Source organism: Melospiza georgiana, chromosome 2 (assembly GCF_028018845.1).
Source record: "Melospiza georgiana isolate bMelGeo1 chromosome 2, bMelGeo1.pri, whole genome shotgun sequence".
Lineage (NCBI taxonomy): Eukaryota > Metazoa > Chordata > Aves > Passeriformes > Passerellidae > Melospiza > Melospiza georgiana.
Genome location: NC_080431.1, coordinates 51,348,865 through 51,367,310, shown reverse-complemented (window position 1 = coordinate 51,367,310; position 18,446 = coordinate 51,348,865). Strand labels below are relative to the sequence as shown.

At 43.4% G+C, this 18,446-nt stretch overlaps 1 protein-coding gene across 1 annotated transcript in view; it reads left to right on the top strand.

Moving 5' to 3' along the window:
• VWA8 (von Willebrand factor A domain containing 8) overlaps nucleotides 1-6,713 on the top strand; it is a 182,782-nt gene extending 176,069 nt beyond the window's left edge. Inside the window, exons 43-45 of the mRNA XM_058018846.1 lie at nucleotides 967-1,065; nucleotides 2,217-2,455; nucleotides 4,792-6,713. Of these exons, the coding sequence (XP_057874829.1) occupies nucleotides 967-1,065; nucleotides 2,217-2,455; nucleotides 4,792-4,900 (447 nt within the window). The 3' untranslated portion in view covers nucleotides 4,901-6,713. The remainder of the gene's footprint in view (nucleotides 1-966; nucleotides 1,066-2,216; nucleotides 2,456-4,791) is intronic.
• Nucleotides 6,714-18,446: the final 11,733 nt, after the last annotated feature.

Genomic DNA, 18,446 nt, shown 5'->3' with positions numbered 1-18,446 from the left:
GTAACAGTACTTGAAAAAAAGAAAACAGAAAGGTAAAATACTGCATCAGAGCTCCCTGTCAGGCAGGGGGGAATACAGGCATGTTCATGTTGAGGAATTGCCAGCTCAGGTCTCTCTGGGCTCAGATTCTGTACACTGTGCTCTCTTGCTTGGTGTAGGCAACTCTTAAATCCGTTTTGGTCCTGCTCGTGAATTCTCCCCGGGGTGGCTGCCACATCCACAACACAAAGGGCAGGTCAGGACCTTGCCATAACTCAGCTTGTCTTAGTTTTCATGTAACAACAATGAAGCTCTCACATGAATCAGAGGCCTTTGCAATATTGCTTTATTTGTTCACCAGGATATTTGAACTATTGTGGTTCTGCATGTCAGTTTTGCAGCATCTCACAGGAGAATGATGTGCACACCATCTCCTTTGAAAACAGACAGGGGCTCTTGGAATTCACTTCTCCACATACTTTCAGCAATGGCTTTGATCTGTTATGCACAAAAATAAGGAGTGCTGATTTTCAAGAAAGGGGATTTGTAATACTTTTTTTTTCAGAGCAGAATGAGGTCACCAAAAAGATTCATCAAACATAGGGGCTACTCTCAAACAATGTGCTTCTTGTTTGTAAGACTCAAGAGGGTGAAAATTGCTGCTTTAAAAGAAATACGTGGACATTATGAGAGGGCAAGGTCTTGATCTTACACATCACCATTCTGCAGTTGGTGGGATGATGTGAAAAACAGATCATGGAAATAAGGAACTGTTCCTTAATTTCATTATTTGGCAATTCTTTCCTATCTTTTCATGTCAGTGAGAAATTGCAAGTAGTTCCCTTAAACAGCTCATAGACAGAAACAGGGAACAGTACTTGGGGTCTTCTGTTGAAAATTGCAAATTGTCTTTGATCTGTCCTATGTCATTATGAGCCAAGGGCCACTTGTGACTAACAGGTGACTGATGATGTTTCTTTCTTGTAGTACGACATCGTTGGACATTCGGGAGATGGCTTCAACATTGCCTTGGTTGGGAGTGACAAAGTTCCCAAGAACAATAAGCAAAGATTAGAGGTTCTTAAGGTAAAAGTGATGCTGTTAATTAAAGATTTTATGACTGCAAAGATAAAATTGTAGGCAGGTCACAGAATACAAAACATGAGGATAGTAAAATAAAGACAAGAAAGCGAAAATCTGTGTATTTCCTTAAATGTAACAGGACCTTACAGAGACATGGCAGAAAACAAATTGTGCCAAAATAGTAGAAGTTGGGTATGGTTTATTCTGGACTTCTACACCCTAAATGTGTCATTTTGACTTCCTGTCAAAGGACAGGGGAAGTTCCAGAGATTATATGGTGATATAGATAGCTCTGCCCAAATCATGTGGTGTTATTAGAGCACAAGTGACTCATTCAAAACTGCAGAGGGATCCCAGGTCAGTGATTTAGCATGGTACCTTCGAAAAGTAATGCATCACAGTAGCATTGGGAAAATGTGTCAGTGCTAAATTGGAAACATGCTAAATCACAACGGCAGAGTGTATTCACCAAAATTTTTCAATAGTAGGATGAAGAAAAATTAAGCGTATTGTAGGTTTACGTGGTTGGCAGCTTGATAGGCTGGAAGCATGTATCTGAGCTTCCTTGAAAAACTGTTTTTGAAATAGCTCCTTTGATTAGAAGAATCTGATTTAGTAACATCTAAAATTCCTGGCCTTCTACATAGGTTACAGCTTCATTGATGAATATGGTGTATTTGTTTTGTAACAGCTCAAACAAAATGTTTTATCATTTTTAAATGTGACTACCACTGTCAGGAATCAGATATTTGATAATAACTAAGACACTACTAGGATTTGGAAGTCTAGTGCAAACTGGGAGCATGCAGGAACTGTTTGCAGCATTAGGAACCTGTTTTCTTCTTAAAATACATAGGAATGTATCTACTCAAACTGCAGCTGACCAAAGTATTTTACCTTTCCTAAGGCCCAGTCTGTGTGGGTTTTGATTGTTTCACCAACTGGCATTTTTACGAAGTACTGCCTGTCTTAAAATATGACATATTATGTACAAAAAGCTGCATCTTCTTTTCTATCTGGAGCACTGTCTGCATTTCTGATGGATCTCCTAGTACAGCAGCACTGAATATTGACTCCCTCCTGTGCTAGCTGAAATGAATGCTTGTTCCTAAAGTCACCTGATGTGTTCCCACGTGGTTATGCTGTGCACACAGACCATGCATGCCCACGCCCAGTTCTGCATGAGTGGAGACCATACCTTGGAAGGGACAGAACACGCCATTCGGGAAATCGCCAAGGAGGAGGCGGACGAGTATTTTGTTATCATCCTAAGTGACGCAAACCTGGAGCGTTACGGGATCCCGCCCGCGAGGTTCGCACAGGTCTTGACCACCAACACTCAAGTCAATGCTTTCGCCATATTCATAGGATCCTTGGGAGACCAGGCAGATAGGTAAGTGTTTGGTTTATGCCTAGTGCTGTTTGCTTTCATTCAGCATTAATCTCAATTATGCTTTCATTGCAGTGAGTTGCCCATGCTGTTGTTCTGCGCCGAGGTTTTGGTCAAAGTATCATAAAATCATAGAATGGTTTGGTTGGAAGGGATCTTCGAACTATAATATATTATACCTTCCAACTATAATATATATACCTTCCAAATATAATCTATTTCAACCCTCCTGCCATGAGCAGGGACATCTTTCACAACTTCTCTGGATGACCTGTGCCAGTGCATCATCACTCTCATTGTAAAAATTTCTTCCACATCTCCAGTCTAAAACCAGTCTATATCTACCCTCTTCCAGTTTAACACCTTATCCTGTCATTACAGGCCCCAGTAAAAACTCTTACTATGTCCTTATGAGCCCCTTTTATTTATTGAAAGGCCTCAATAAGGTCTCCCTGGACTTTCCTCTTCAGGCTGAACAACCCCAACTCTCTCAGCCTGTCTTCATAGCAGAGATGTTCCATCCTGCTGACCATTTTTGTGGCTCTTCTCTGGTCCCACTCCAACAGGTCCATGTCTTTCCTGTGCTGAGGACCGTGTAGCTGTACACAGCACTCCAGGTGGGGGTCTCAGTCTCCTCCCTGCTAGCTGTGCTGCTTTTGATGAAAGAAAGCCAGGGTACAGCTGGCTTTCTGGGCTGCCAATGCACATTGACAGGTCACATCCGAGTTTTCACACATCTTTTTTTTACTATTTTCATTATTAATGTACTGGAGAGAAGCTGTAGCTCCTGAGTTGTGGCAGGGAGGAGACTGGCTTGTGGATCATGCAGATCCCTTATAGCCAACAAGTTCAGAGCATCCTGTGCATCCAAAGGGAGCAGCTGATGCCATCCTCCTGCTGCTGGATGTGCACTATACCCTTATGTAATGACACCATGTAACCATAACAGTGCCTTTGTTATTGCCCAGGATATGGTTCAGTGTGTGTAGGCCTAAGAAAAGAGATTAAAACAAAAAATGCTGGACTTAATTTGTCTTCCAAACAGCCAAAGATTTGACTCAGATGCACCCCTTGTGTTAGAAACATAAATTCTTTGGAGTGTCTGAGACAATAAGCCTGGGTTTAGTTCTACTACATAATTTCACTTTAAAATGTTTGGGCGCAAGGGGAAAAAAAAAGAAATTCTGTCCCAGGTGTTCTTTCATGTTTAGCATCCACTGAGGACCAGTACCTGCAGCAAAGAGCTGGTATAGCCACAAATACCAACAGTGTATTTTCTGTTTGAGTTTTCAACTAGAGGAGAATGAGAGAAATCTGAAAGGGAGTTGGCCCTCAGTGGATAACTTTAAGCAGCAAAGTGCTGAAAGATATACAACTGCACAGACACCATGAGTTGTGGCTGCAGGTCTGTAGATCAGAGCTGTGTTAATCAAAACAGAATCAATTTTGAAATATTATAATTACAGAAAGTCCATTTACTTTTGATAGAAATTTTTAAAAGAAAAAAATAGTTTTTGACATTGTCCTGCTATGTAAGAGATCTTATAATGGCCTAGTTCACTGGGTATGGAAAATGCACACAGTGCTGTCACTGAAATGCATTTCTATGTATGTGGAAGTGCAGAATTAGACAAAGCCTTCCTGTAACTGCTGTGGGGGAAGGAGAAGAGAATTCTCTTTTGCAGATTTTTTTTAAACTAATTTTAAAAGTGAGATTTTACTCACTTTTACTCACTTGGAGAAATAGTATAGAGCAAAATCTCCTGTAAAAAGCACAGAAAAAATAAACCCCAAGCCTGGTAACTGGACATGAGGGAGATGGGATTTGTGACATGCATCCAGTTTGACTTTTAAGGGTGGGTTAAGCTCTGAGTAAAAACAAGTCAGGTTAATATTGGCAGAAGAATACATTTCCATGTAATCTGCAGTGATGTCTAAGAAATATAAAGAGCACAGTTACAACATTGGACTTGTTGAAAGAGCTGTGAAAGAGCTGTGGGTTCATGGTAGTCAATTTTCAATAAGTCTTCATTTCCAGTGCAAATCTGTAGCTGTCCTCAGCAAACCAATTGTGGTGGTGCCTCATGGGATCACTGGTACCTTGATCAAAGTGGAGTTCTGGCATGTCAGAGAGGGGACGTGGATAGAAAGCTCTGGAAACACTCTTGTTTGTGTTGCTGAAAGGAACTCTGTGCCCTAGCTGCTCTCAAATGTTTCTCCCTCTGTTGCTTTCCCAAGCCTTTAATTGTATGGTGACAGCAATGTGAAGAATGCTGTCTTGTGGTAGGGGAGATAATTTGAGGTGTTAATTGTGTTTTGTCCCTCATTCTGCTCCCTAGGCTGCAGAGGACACTGCCAGCAGGTCGGTCTTTCATTGCCATGGATACCAAAGAGATCCCTCAGATTTTGCAGCAGATCTTCACATCTACCCTGTTGTCAAGTGCCTAAGCATCACTGGTGTCACCAGGTGTGAACTCAAAGAGGAAACCCACTCCTGCTGGAGGTACAAACCCTGAAGTTGAGAATAAACACAATTATTAAGAAAATACATACCCTTCTTTAATCAGCCAAGCAACCATAATCTACATGACAGCCAGGCTGTAAATTTTCCCCCAGAATCTCTCAAGCGACTCAGCACATTCAAAGGGCTGCAGCAGGGCAGAGGATGGCGACAGAATGGATGTTTTTCCAGAGGGACAAACAAACAAAGGACAGTCTGTGATCATTCCTCTGCCTGCCGTGCTGCCAGCATGGCATCATCTCATCCTGTTTCATTAAACACAGTTCACTGGGATTTGGTAATCCTGTGCAAGGCAGATCCAGGCAATCTGTGTCAGTGTTTCATGTGCATATGTTTGAATGGGTGGTTAACTCCATCTCTGATTTAAACAGGGCTGCTCTTGCCAGGCAGGAAATCCTTCCTTCCTTTCCTGTTGCTTTCTTGTCTTGATGGGCATCGAGGCTTCACCCCGAGGCTGGGAACAATGGAGCAGTTTGGAAACACTGACCATCACATGTAAACATCCATTATCTGATCAGGCACCATGCTCTGAGTTGTCAGAGCCAGAGAAAGTGACTGTTAAGAAGTAAAAGAAAACAAAAATAAATTGGTTCAGTTCTGCCTGTGAAAAGTAAGGGGAGAGGATCAGAACACTCTTAAGAACCCAAGAGGCAGCGTTTCCAAGAAGGAGACTTTGCACAACTCCTTTGCACAGCTGATGATGCTGCACCCACTGCACTGTTACAGTCCCTGAGATGGCCTCAGCACATGGGGGTGACTCTTCAATCAGGAGACAAAAAGGTTACTAGAGCTTTGCTAGAGCATGTTCACCATCTGTTTTCCTTGGGTCATTTGAAGGTTAAACTGGAGGAGAGATTTAGGCATGAAAAAATGAGTTATTTTTTATAAAGGAAGAGGGAAAAGTATTTTAGCAAGATATCTGTGTTAGAATGTATTTAATATCCAAGTTAGTTATAAAGACTTACTTTATGATTCAATCAGTTTGGCTTGTCCCATGAGGTGATAATTCCTCTTTATCTACTAAAGAAGAGCTATTTTGTAGTTCTTTGGGAACAGTGGAATACTCAATGAATTGAATGTATGATTTAATTAAGCTGGTGTGGGGGATGTACATCATAACTGATACTAATTACAGAGTAACTGAATAAAAGAACATTCAGGAAGAGTGCTTATAAAAATCTGAAGGAGGAATTGCAATTCTTTTAATTTTTCTCTTAGTCCTGCAGTTGATCAAGCTGCACTTTGAGCAGTATCTTTAGAAGGGAGGAGGCAAATTAATTTGGTCTCACTGAATACAACCATGGGTGTTTTAAAAGGTCCAGCTTATGGTGGTCATTCTCTAGTCCATCAATCCTACAGCAAAAATCTTCACCAGAGCATCAAAAATGTCCCTTGTTTAGGATGAACTTTGAAGCCTGGTCAGCTTTCAAACTCTTCGTGACAAGAGGGGACGGAAGACATTTTTCAAAGTCTTGTTAGCATTGTTATGATAACTATATATGTGAAAACAAAGAGATTGAAGATGCAGTTCCTGTTTGGAATTGGGAGGAGAAGGTTGAGAAGGTTATCCCTGGAGGGACAAATGCACATGTATGCACATACACACAGATGCTGCTACTAAGGGGAAGTGTGCTTCAAAATAAAAATATCTTGGTCCTGTAAACAAATAACGAGATACTAAATGCAATAAATAATTGAAATATTGTTAAGGCTTTTAATAAATGTGTGTTTACATGGAAATTTCTTTAGCACATCTGCCTTTATTGCCAGAGTCCTGAAAAAAAGAACCTTTTTCTTGCAGTTAATTAGCAGATGCACTGTACACTTTCTACATTACTTGTGTGGATAAATTTTCTCATTTCAGATTTAAATGCAGTAAAATACTGTTATCTTTATCATTAAAAAATAGTCCTATTTAAAGGAAAAACTATGATAAATCCAGTTTTTAATCTTTTGTTTGATTATGCCTCTAAACTACACTTCATGTATAAGTATCATTTACAGTTACCTTTCATTAAGTTACATCATTTACAGTTACCTTTCTGTAGTGTTTGGTTTTATCTTTGTTCCGGGAGATATCTGTTGAGTTCCAGTTCTTCTTCCTTGGGCCCATAGGATACAGCCATGTCCAGGGCCAGGCGTGGCCATGAGTGTGGGTGGGAGTGGGTGGTCGTTCTAAACCTGTCCTCTTTCAGTTCCAGGCCATTCCCCCTTGTCCTGTTGCTACATGCCCTTGTAGAATGTCCCTCTCCAGCTCTCCTGAGCCCCTTTAGGTGCTGGAAGGTATCCCTGGAGCCTTTTCTTCTCTAGGCTGAGCAGCCCCATCTCTCTCAGGCTGTCTCCACAGGAGAGGTGCTCCAGCCCCCCGACCATCTTTATGTCCATCCTCTGGACTCCCTCCCCCAGTCTGTGTCCTTCCTGTGCTGGGCCAGAGCTGGATGCAGCACTGCAGGTGGGCTCTGTCTCGAGTGGAGGGGAAGAGGCCTTCAGTAGATTTTGAGAGAAAGGGAGAAGAAATGGGTAAAACTTTTTTTTAATTTTCAGTTCAGAAGGAAAGGGTTTGGGTTTTGGCTTTAATAACATTTCATTGCAGAGCATATTTGACCTGACAGTGTCTCTTTAAATCATAAAAATTCAGGGCAAAATTTTCCCCAGGCTGTAATCTCTCACCTGCTGTAATGCCCATCACTACCCCAGGGAAATCCAAGCAGCAACTGTGCTTTTCCCTGTCTCACCAGGACTTGCAGGGTTAGTTCACTGCTCAAAAATTCAGCAAACACTCCTCTTTCACGTTCCTGGGATTTGCAGAGCTTCCTAATATGCATTTATTTTTAATTAGGGGAATGCTTAAGAGTAACATGGCTTTGTCTGCCTAACAGCAGCCCCAGTGGCTGCTCTCACTGCAAAGCAGGCACCAGCTTTGTGTGTCACTCATCCCCTCTGAAAGCATGTTAAGGTATTTTTCATCTCTTCTCACAGTTTAATAAGGCACTTTTGCACTCATCAGTTTTTATGGAAAGGGCCTGTTTCAGCAAATGAATAGAGCTGCCAGTTGGAGCAGGGTCTGACCTATCACTAATGCTTTAATAGCATTAGTCACATCAGCAGTAGTTATTTTAATTACCTCTTGTAATGCAGATTTTGGTCTAATTCTGTTTCTGTATGTACTGTGTTCATACCCACTAGCCAGCTAGTTACACTACACAATCATTTTTGGGATTATTATTTAGCTTTGGTGCAAAAATTAAAAAGAAAAATAAGAAAAGAAAACCAGAAAGTCCAGCCAGATGAGATTTCAACCAGAGCAAATGCAGGCAATGTCTCACTCAGGCATGTCAGATTGTTTACAACAATTTGTAGCAAACAAATTCCCCTACAAAAATAGCTTGCAAACCGTTCAGGTGAAAGATTTCCTCTTCCAGGAGACAAGCTTTACACCACCAAAATAAACAGGCAATAAATTGCCTAATTCAGAAGTGGTTTTGTTTTTGAGGTTGCTGTGTCAATGGGAACAGCGTTGTCAATGAATAAAATGTTTTAAAGTCAACTGCATTTTCTGGGAAATAAATGTATGTGGGAAGATTGCAGAAGAGATTCAGCAATTCTTCAGCATGAAAGTAATGGTGGGTTTTTTCCCAAAGACAAGGACAAAATTATAAAAATTGAATAACTTCATTTTCATGACCATCTATTCTCCAGCTTTTGGCAGGACAATTAAACATATGAAAATGAAAATCTGTTTTTAAAAACTAGATACTTTAACATTACTCATAACATCCTTAGTCTGAACATCTGGAGTGACTGCATGCAGAAAAATTCTGTGTATCAGAACACAGATCTAGTACTACACTTGTAGTGTGATCCTAGTCAAGAAAAACCTCATGGCAGTAAATATACTGAGAGTTGGAAATGTAAAAAAAAAAAAAAATAAAAATCTGAGATATTGACCCTGTTTTTTTCACCCATGACATACAGTTTTAATTTGGACATTCTGAAGTGTGCAAATGCAGGTAGTGCTGGAAACTAGACCCTGACTCTGCTTGCCTGGGCTGTGGATCCCTACAAGCTGGGTGTAACCTGGCACCAGGATTCTCTCAGTTCTAAAAGAAACATAAGGAGAGAGAGCAAGCAGGGGAAAAAAGGACAAATTCCTCATTTTCAACCTGCTCAGCGCTCTGAGCTGGCTTGACTTGACCAGCAAAGCAGGATGGAGGTGAGAAAAGCAGATGAAGTAGCCAGAAAGATGCACCAGGCACAGCCTCAGCAGCAGAATCACCCCAGTGCAAGGCCAGGAGAGGGTGCCCAGGGAGGCACACTGGGCTCACAGAGCAGCAGGGAGGTGTGCCATGCCCTGGCCAAGCCCAGCTGTGGGCACCAAGCTGCACAAAGCCAGCCTGGCTGAGGATGGGCAGGCTCAGAGATGGAGTCCATCTGCCAAGGTTGGCACCAAGTCAGAGCCATGAGCCTTCAGCTCTTGTGCTTAAGCCTCCTCCTCCTCAGCAACAGGTATCAAATAAACTTCCCAGGCACGTGCTCAGAATGAACTGAGGCTTGTTAACCTCATGGAGCAGTGGCATGGGTACTAGAATACAACATCTATGTTCCCTGCATACAAATTGCAGGAGCTTGCTTGCTTTTTAAATATGTACAAGTTCATTCTAGCACAAGCCAAAATTTACTGGTCTCTGGAACCTCTTACTGAGGGTGGAAATATTCACTCAGCACCTATAAACTAAACACATCTCACAAATATGAAGGAAAAAAAGTTCTTTTTGTATCAGACCTTGATAGAAAGCCCATTCTTAGCAACAGCCTTTTCAGTTCAAATCATTAAATGAATATTTTATTTGAGCTTCCCTGGCCAGGCTGACTAAGATGACAATATTATATGCAGACTGTGGTCTGGAAAAAGTCCACAAATAACATTCATGGTTAGGAAAATGTGTTATACTGCGGGGTGAGGTGAGGAATGGTGTCCCACATATTTTTGCTGTCGTCATGGCTAAATCATGCTCCATGCCATCTGCACCAACATCTGCATTTCAGCTTGGTTCAACAGCTGCAAGGTCACCTACTTTGGTTTCCAAATTCATAATTATGAATAAGTTTGAGGTTTTAAGGAAATGCAGTTTGTTAGAAGCAAGCATGCTCCCCTTGAGTGCTGCATTCAGCAGCAGGAAGTGTGGTAGAATTTTGATGCACCAAAATAACCATATATTTTTTTCCATCAGAATTATCTGAAACTGCTCTGCAGGTCTCCTGCTATCCCCCAGCTCCCTTGCAATTCCTCAGGAGGGTAACAGGGATCACTGAAACTCTGTCGTCCTTCTCTGCTGTACTGAGGACTGAGTACCTCACTGCATCCCTTTAGAAAGAAGTCATATAGTGTGACCAAAACAGCAAAAATCAGAGTAGTGATACAGCTGCCATAGTCCTCCTCACACCTCAGTTTTCTGACATGACCCACTTTCAGTGTGGCACAGTTCCAGAGAGCAAGGCAGATGTGAGAGGAAAAGGGACCTCCCACCCATCAATACATTTGCCCCCTGGAGAAGGGCCATCTTTGTGTTTAAGCACAGATTTCATGGGGCAAGGACTGAGCAAGGGACAAGGGCAGACACAGATGGGCAAGCAAGCCCCTAGTGAGGAGATGCTCCAAACTGGCTGCCAGTTGGTGTGTGAGGAGGGCAGCAATCATGTCAGGGAGAGCAGAGTGGAGCCCACGCTGGCCCAGGGCCATGCTGACCTGCAGCACATGGGTCTGCCACACTGCAGCTGCTCCCTGTGTCAGCACTGACCTCCTCTGCTGCTGTCTTCTCACTTGAATAGGGCAGAGATTGCTTCCTGCTCCTGCTGTGATTTCAAAAAAATTGCTGCAAAGGTTGTAGCTGAGCACTGAACACACACTGAACTGATAGAGCAGTGAAATGGGGGCAGTCACTGGAAGTGCTACTGAAAATATTTTTTGAGAAGTTGCCTTATTCTCCCTCATTCTCATATTTTTAAAGTCCCCTCAATTGCCATTGCACTCAAGAAGGTCTCTATGTCCACTAAACAGCAGATTTCCCTCTGTGTTATAGTACATTTAGTAGCTCAAAATTCTCCTCTCCTTTGGCACCAGCTCAGAAAAAGAATATCACCATCCCCTGAAATCACTGCTCTCTCTGCTGCAAATAGTACTACAAGATCAAGGAGTCTGTGGGCTCTGGTCTTTTGCAGGCAGGTTAGGTTGGAAGCAGAAGATCTTAAAATACCCAGGGTCTGGATTAACACAGCAGGAGCCCCACACCCCAACACTCAGGAGCCAAGCCCTGAACTGCAGCCTCCATACCCAAACATGGGCCAGCATTAATGCTGCTTGTGCACTGGGTGCAGACAAGTATGATTTGTTTTATTAAAGCTTTAATCACGTGGCTTTAAAGCTCTGAAGTCATTAAGGAGTTTATAATGCAATGAAAACATGTCCTTTCTCCTCTGCTTTTTAATTCATCAGCTCTGAGTTCTTACCCACGTGCATATCACAGATAAATCATTCAGTTAGAACTAGATAATGACAAAGGCCAAGACATCATTTAAAATTAGCATCTTAGTACTAATCCTATACTTGGAATCACAAATTATAAGCAAAACATTTCCATAAATGCATCTGAATGATTTACAAAGCAACTGAAAGATCCTGGTGTTTGGTCAAAAGCAGCTCACAGCCCATTAGCCTTTATCTTTTTTTAATCATCCTTCCTGTTAGTGCAGCTCCTAAAGGGGGGGGTCTCAGGATTGCCAGGCAGATGCACAGTCCCACAAGTTAAATCTCACCTACTGGCACCTGCAAGTCCCCTCCGTGAGACCCACACTCCTTTCTCAGCCTCATGCAGATGGTTTGGCTAAAAGACTGCACAAGTGATTTGCTAAAGCAGGACACCATAATGTACAGCAAGCATCTGCAGCAGGTGTCTGCCCTGACACCTAAGCATGACCCCTGCATGAGCCCTTTGAGGCATTGTTTGTGCCCTCCACACCTGCCCCAAAACCGTTACACAAATCAGAGCCAGCACAGGGGGGTTTAAAAGCTTCCTCCTTGAGCACTGGTGTGTGCTCTCATTAGTGAGCCGCGTTTGCAGGATGGGAAAAAAAAAAAAAAAAAAAAAAAAAAAAAAAAAAAAAAAAAAGGAAGCAGTAGTGATTCTCTGCAAAAACAAAAAGGGAAAAGATCCTTCCTTTCACCACCACCAGCAAAAATGAAGGGGGAAAACCGGAGAGAAGAAGTTATTTTTTCTAAAATAAATGAGAGCAGAAATAGATGCTGGCTAGAAAGAAGCAGGAAACAAGTCAAAGCCAAGCTGACACAAACAAAAGCAAAGAGCCAAGAACAAGTGTGCCCAGGCACAGACTGAGGCAGAGGAGACCCTAAAAAGAGCTCTTTTCTATCCTCTGTTCCTCTCAAGTGCTGTGGTCAGCGGGTCTCTGTAGGTGTCAGACTCCAGACTTGGTGTCTCCTCATCCCACCCAGCAGCTCCTCCCACCCTTTGGAGCCCCAGGCTTGGCAGGGCAGCTCCTCCATGGCCTTGGAGCTGAGACCTGCTCTGTGCTAGCCCCAGAAAACAAACACACCACTTCAGAGGGCTTGAGGCCTCCTGTGTGTCAGCTCGCAGCCTGCAGAGCCCAGCCTAACCTGAGGTAATGGGAGACAGCAAACCCAAAGGGCACTGAGCTCTTTCCGTGCCGTGGAGGGATCTGAAAGCAGCATTATTTAACTGAGACTCCTAACAAAAGGCACGTTGTTCCTCTGGATGACTTCTTCTAGGAAAAGCATGCGTGTGAATGTGGGAAACTCGGACTGGCAAGGCAATGAAGGTCAAAGCTTAGTCAATTTTTCCTCAAAACAGGAATTCAACACTTCAAGGCTTTAAAAAACACCCTAACCAACCCCCTTTGAATCACTCAAGTGTCACACTCTGTCCAAAACTAGGTAAGCATCATTTGTTCAGGCCTTAATATTTTTTTTAATCTCCAGAGTTTTGAGTGGGTCTGGACCCAAACCATAAGGGACTAGTCTCTGCTGCTGACTTTCCACCATGTCCCTAATGAATGGTGTAGCCACTAATGTTCTCCTTCACTGCCTCAGGGTGACAGCTCCCATCCTACACCATTCCTCCCCATTTCTTATCTCCTGCTTCAGCAGGATCACTGCAGGTGGGAAGAACTTTATTGATGATTGATTAATTGATATTTTCATGTGAGTGCTAATCAGCCAGCTTTGTCCACACCAAGGAGGATGTGCCAGTGTGCTCCCAAGCCCCTGTAGGGCAGGTATGCATCCTACAGGAAAGGGTGGTGGAAAATGGAACAGGCAGAGGCTTTCCAGCATTAAAGTATTATGGTACAGGATTACATTAAGTCATGACAGGAATTAAGATTCTTGAAACAAACCCATGATTAAAACAGTTTTAATTTAACAAGGGCTAATGCATACAAATATTTAAGTATTTGAGTATCCCTTTCTAGTAACTTAAACTCCCAAGTATTCATCAGTCATGGAGCCTTGGTTAACACTGAAAAATGCCAAGATGAAGCAACCTCCTCAGGGAGTCACAGACAGAAATTCTATGCATAGGCATAAAAGTAACTTTTTCCATTACAGATGGGGTTTGAACGTTACTTTTGCAGTTCAGATGCTGTGGTGTTTGTGAAGACACAGCTGGTTGTGTGGTTTAACCCTTTTCTGAAATGCTAATTATTTTATTAATATTTATTTGCTCTGTTGGTGATTGCTGCAAAAAAATTTGCAATGATCATTTGCTTATGGAAAATGCTTAAAGGCATGAAACATTCTATGAATCACATTAACCCTTGCCCAGCCAGAGGCAATGGTACATGTTTGTACCAGGTTTTACACAATCTAATGGTAACAAGGTGCTCTAGGAAATGTCCAGCTCTGTCTTGCAGGCCCACCTGAAGATAACTCTCTTCATTTAGGCTGATGGGCTTTGTTAATTTACGCTATTTGTATCTTGTGCATACTTTTTAAAAAATAACAAGAAGACAACAGCCAGAGGATTTTGGGGGTTCTCTTCCCTCTCCCAGTGGGCATGGCAAACATGTTGGCTCCCAGGCTTCCATGCTCCAAGCCAACATGTTGGGTTTGGAGCTTCATGCTCCAAAGGGCAGCACGATGGCAGATCTCTGGTGGGCTCTGAGAGGGTCAGCTCCAGCCCCCAGCATGCAGATACACAGGAGGAGCCCAAGGGCACAGACAAGTAAGAAGCTCAATGAAATGGCTAATCCATCATCATCCAAGCTCCTGCTGGCTGTTCAGCAGGGTGCCAGCACACACTGACCATTTCTGCTTGGACTCAGAGCCCACAGCCAGTGGTCAATTCATTTTTATGCAGTCCTCCTTCTTTTCACCGCAACACTGCTGGACAAAACTTACAATGAAAAAAATTCTCTACGGCTTCTCCAAATGCAAGGGCAGAGTTTGGCATTAAACCTCCAAGAGATTAAATTTGTAAGCAGACACCTCATTGTGCTCTTGTGGTCACTGTCTGGTTTTTGTGAATTTTGTCCCTGAAAAGTGCAACCTCCCTTGTGCAAACAACTGGAAGAAGGAGGAACATAATAAAAATAGCTGAAAGACCCCCTGCCTTGGGGGTAACTCCATCCTCCTCTGGGTACAGACCACCAGCTGCTGCCCCATGGCTGTCAAGTGCCAGGCCCAATGGGGCAGCTCACCCTTCCCTTCCCTTTGGGAACACCAACACAGATCCTGCCAGGCACCTCCTGCTGCAGGGCACTGGGCCAGGGGAGGCTGGTTGTTGGCACAGAGCAGCCCCTGAGCCCACTTCCCCAAGGCCAGCCTTCCACATCCGTGTTTCTAGTATTTCCTAAGCCTCAGGAGTCCAGGAAATCCCAATCACTAACCAATCTCTCATTATCTTAAAACCAAAAATCCTGTTAATGGCTTTACCTCATACTCTGCAGCTCTGGAAACTTGCCCAGCTCCTTCTTGAGTTACTTACTTCAGCTGATGATCTTGGCAGGTTTTTCCCCCAGATCTTGGCTACTGTTCCTTGGTGAAACTGTGCCTAACCCTCTTGTTTTGTGGTTGTCTGTCCTCAGGCTTGACTCCACGGGACATTCATTTCTGCAGCCATTCACAGACCAAAGCTGAGCAGGCAATTAATCAGGGCAGTGCTTGGAGGCTCCCAGGCACCTAAAATCAATTAACCACTTCACCATGGGTTCATTAGTTAAGAAAATGTTTCCATGCATACACATGTGATAAAATCACTGTGAGTGGTTAAACCTGCTTTCCATTGCCTAATTTAAAAACTGAGCTTTAATGCAGTGGTTCTCCCGTGGCAAGGCTGAAAGGTGCAGCCCTCGCTCCTGTGACTCCTTTAATAAAGTTTAATAAAGTTCCCATTTACAAGCACCTCTTGTGCCATTATCTGGCATGAGGTGCATGAGACAAAATCCTTCAGAGCCAGCACCTTTATTAAGAACGTTGTTAGGGTTTCACTTGGGGCTCTTTTGAAGGTCAGTGGGATTTAATGACCCTCCTTGCTTTCAACACTGAAAGCTAAGCAGGGGCTGTGCAAAGCTGAGGCCCAGCCATGGACAACTGGGGGAAGAAAATAGCTCCAAGTGTCAAGGCGAGACACCATCCATCCAGGAATCAGACAGGGGTGTAGGATGGGGTCTAAATTCCCCAAAGACATGCATTTGCACCAGAATAAACATAGTGGGCTCCTACAGCTGTCTTGTGTGTTTGGGCTCAGTTCAACCATCTCTTATTAGGTGACACCTTTGGGGAGCTGTGTCTAGTCAAAGTACCCCATGATTCCCCCTTGGAGTGTATCCATGGAGAGGTTTCAGCCAGATTCAGGACTAACCCAATCAGTGCCTGTTGCTTCCTCGGCTGCATTTTAAGCCCAACTGCTCAAACAGGGCACTGGAATGCTGTTTTCAGGAGTCATGGACAGCCCAAAGGGGGCTCATGTCAGCTGCCACCATTCCCACTGCAAAACCCACTGGCCCTGGTGACAAGAACATTAGAGACTGAGCTGTATCTCCTACAAAAAAGAACTGGGATTTCTTTATTCTTCCTAAGACAAAACAGAAACAATTATCTCTGATAATCTGAGCAAATTTTGCCTGCAGACTTGTTCTTTACCTTTCCAAGTGTATCTACAGAAGATCATTGCCCCATTGAGCCAGGTGGGTTGAAGGACTCAGAATTCTCTTGGCCACCACTCCCAGGCAGCCACTGTCCCTTCTTTGTCCTGGGTTAGCAGCACAAGCAAATCTGGGAGTCGTGCTCGGCGCACGCCAGCTGCTGCATAATGACACACGGACAAAGGCAAGCCATGTTCCCAGGGCTGGCATCTCCAGCAGAACAGTCTCCTCTTTGTGGCTTCAAAGGGCCCAGCACTATTTACAGCACTTCAGTTTCTGTTCTTCAGCAGTTTCATATTCTTTGGAAAACAACTTTCTAATTTTGTAATGCTGCACATGAAGCACAGACGGGATGGATTTGTCAGCTGCTGCTGCGTGCAAAAAAATAATAATTTTACCACCAAGTCTTCCTTCACCAGACTCTTTCCACCCCTTCCCCAATACTCTCTCCCACCAAGAGCTTTTTCAGCCTCTGTCTTTGCAGGTGGACAAGTTCCTCACCTCTGGCAAAGCACTTCATCGAGGCAGTGGTAACACTGCAAAGGAATGGCAGGACTCACAGAAAATAATTTTACATTTCTGAGCTTGGAAAAAGCTGTGAAGCCTCATTAGCAGATTAATAGATCTGGGAGCTTCTGACCTTCTGGGAAGCTTGTGGGAGGCACTGGTTTGTATTTATGGTGAATGCAAGAAGGGGCTGCGTGTGATTTGCAGCATAGAACCCCAGAACATTTTGGGTAGAAGACACCGACCCCCTGCCATGTGCAGGGACAAGATGCTCAAAGCCCCACCCAGCCTGGCTTCAAACACTGTCAGGAATGGGGCATTCCGAGCTTCTCTGGGCAACCTGTATCAGTGCCTCAGCACCCTCATAGTGAAGACTTTCTTCCTGTTATCTGATCTAAATCATGAATCCAAATTTAGCATCTCATGACTGGTGAATATTTGAGGGGAAGGTGAGAATTAGGTCATAACACTGTGGAAGAGCTACAAAGGGGCTACAAAATAGCTGGAAATATCTGTATGATTGCCATTGCTTACCATGGACCTACATACCTGTCACAACATCTGCTTGAGAAGCCTAAAGTGAAATCAAAGGCTTATTTGAAGTTCAGAATTACTTACTGTCCAGTTCCTTAAATGTCATGCTAAAAGAGAGCAAACTGAGAAGTTCCTACAGCATTTCAGAAAGAAACTTGTCTAGATAGTGAACACCAACAAAGACAGAACACCTGGCAAAGTCAGAGCCACCATGCTTAAGTTGGTTATATCTGAAGAAACACTTTTCTTTGTCCACTTCTGAGCTCAAACTTATTTATTTTGGAGCACTCACTTTTTATTCAGAGTTCTGCTTTGAGATCACATTCGGTGAAATCTCCCCCTTCTTTTTAAGTGAAGCTTCCAGCGCTTCTGATTTCAGAAAAAGTTTAAAAATATGATACAAGCAAAGGATTAAAATGCTGTAATACTTTCTTATGTCTGCCCTGAAATCAGGTTTGAGACAGTTTGGAGTCTCCTTGATGTGTTTCGAATACTTGTCATAGCTTTAGCTTTAGCTTCCTAAAATGTTTTTGTCTCAGCAAGGCAGACAAAATCGTGGATGACTGTTTGACCTGAGCAGATCAGATACACCGTCCTGAAAGAGAACATGACTTCTGGCTCGGTGTGAGTGTCCTCACCAGTTTGCTATTTGACCTTTCTCAACAAACAGCACTTCAGCAGCAGGACTGGGAGCTACTCCCTGGGCAATTCTTTGAGCCACTCTGTCACTGTTAAATATTTAAATGTCCTTTTAAATTGCTCTCCAGATTTCATAATATTCACCATCAAGTGTTTGCACCTTCTTCGCTGGGCACATCCTCAAAGGCTCCTGGTTGCATGAGTCTCCTTACCATGGAGGGGCAAGCCTTGGACCAACAGCTTCTAAGGTTTTCAAAACTTTGCTAAATCAGTACAAACTGGTTCTGGCTGGAACACTTTCTAGCTGGGCTGCTGGGGGGTCTGAAGAGCTTTTTCTCCTCCCTTTGTGGTGCATTGAAACCTGAGGCAGATGATGAGGGGGCTGGAGAAGGTACTAGAGCATTTCTGGTCACAAATGGAAATGAGAAGCTTGGGCCCAAATCTGCAGGCAGCCTCCTGCTTCCAAGTCCAGAACATCATTTATATTGGATTCAGAGGTTTTAAGACAATGTCAGCTTTCACCAGAGGTGATTTGGGATCCTGGGGTAAAAGGACAAGCATCTGGTGTCCAAGGTTAACATGGTATTCAGGCAGCAGCACAGGTCCTTGGAGAGTGAG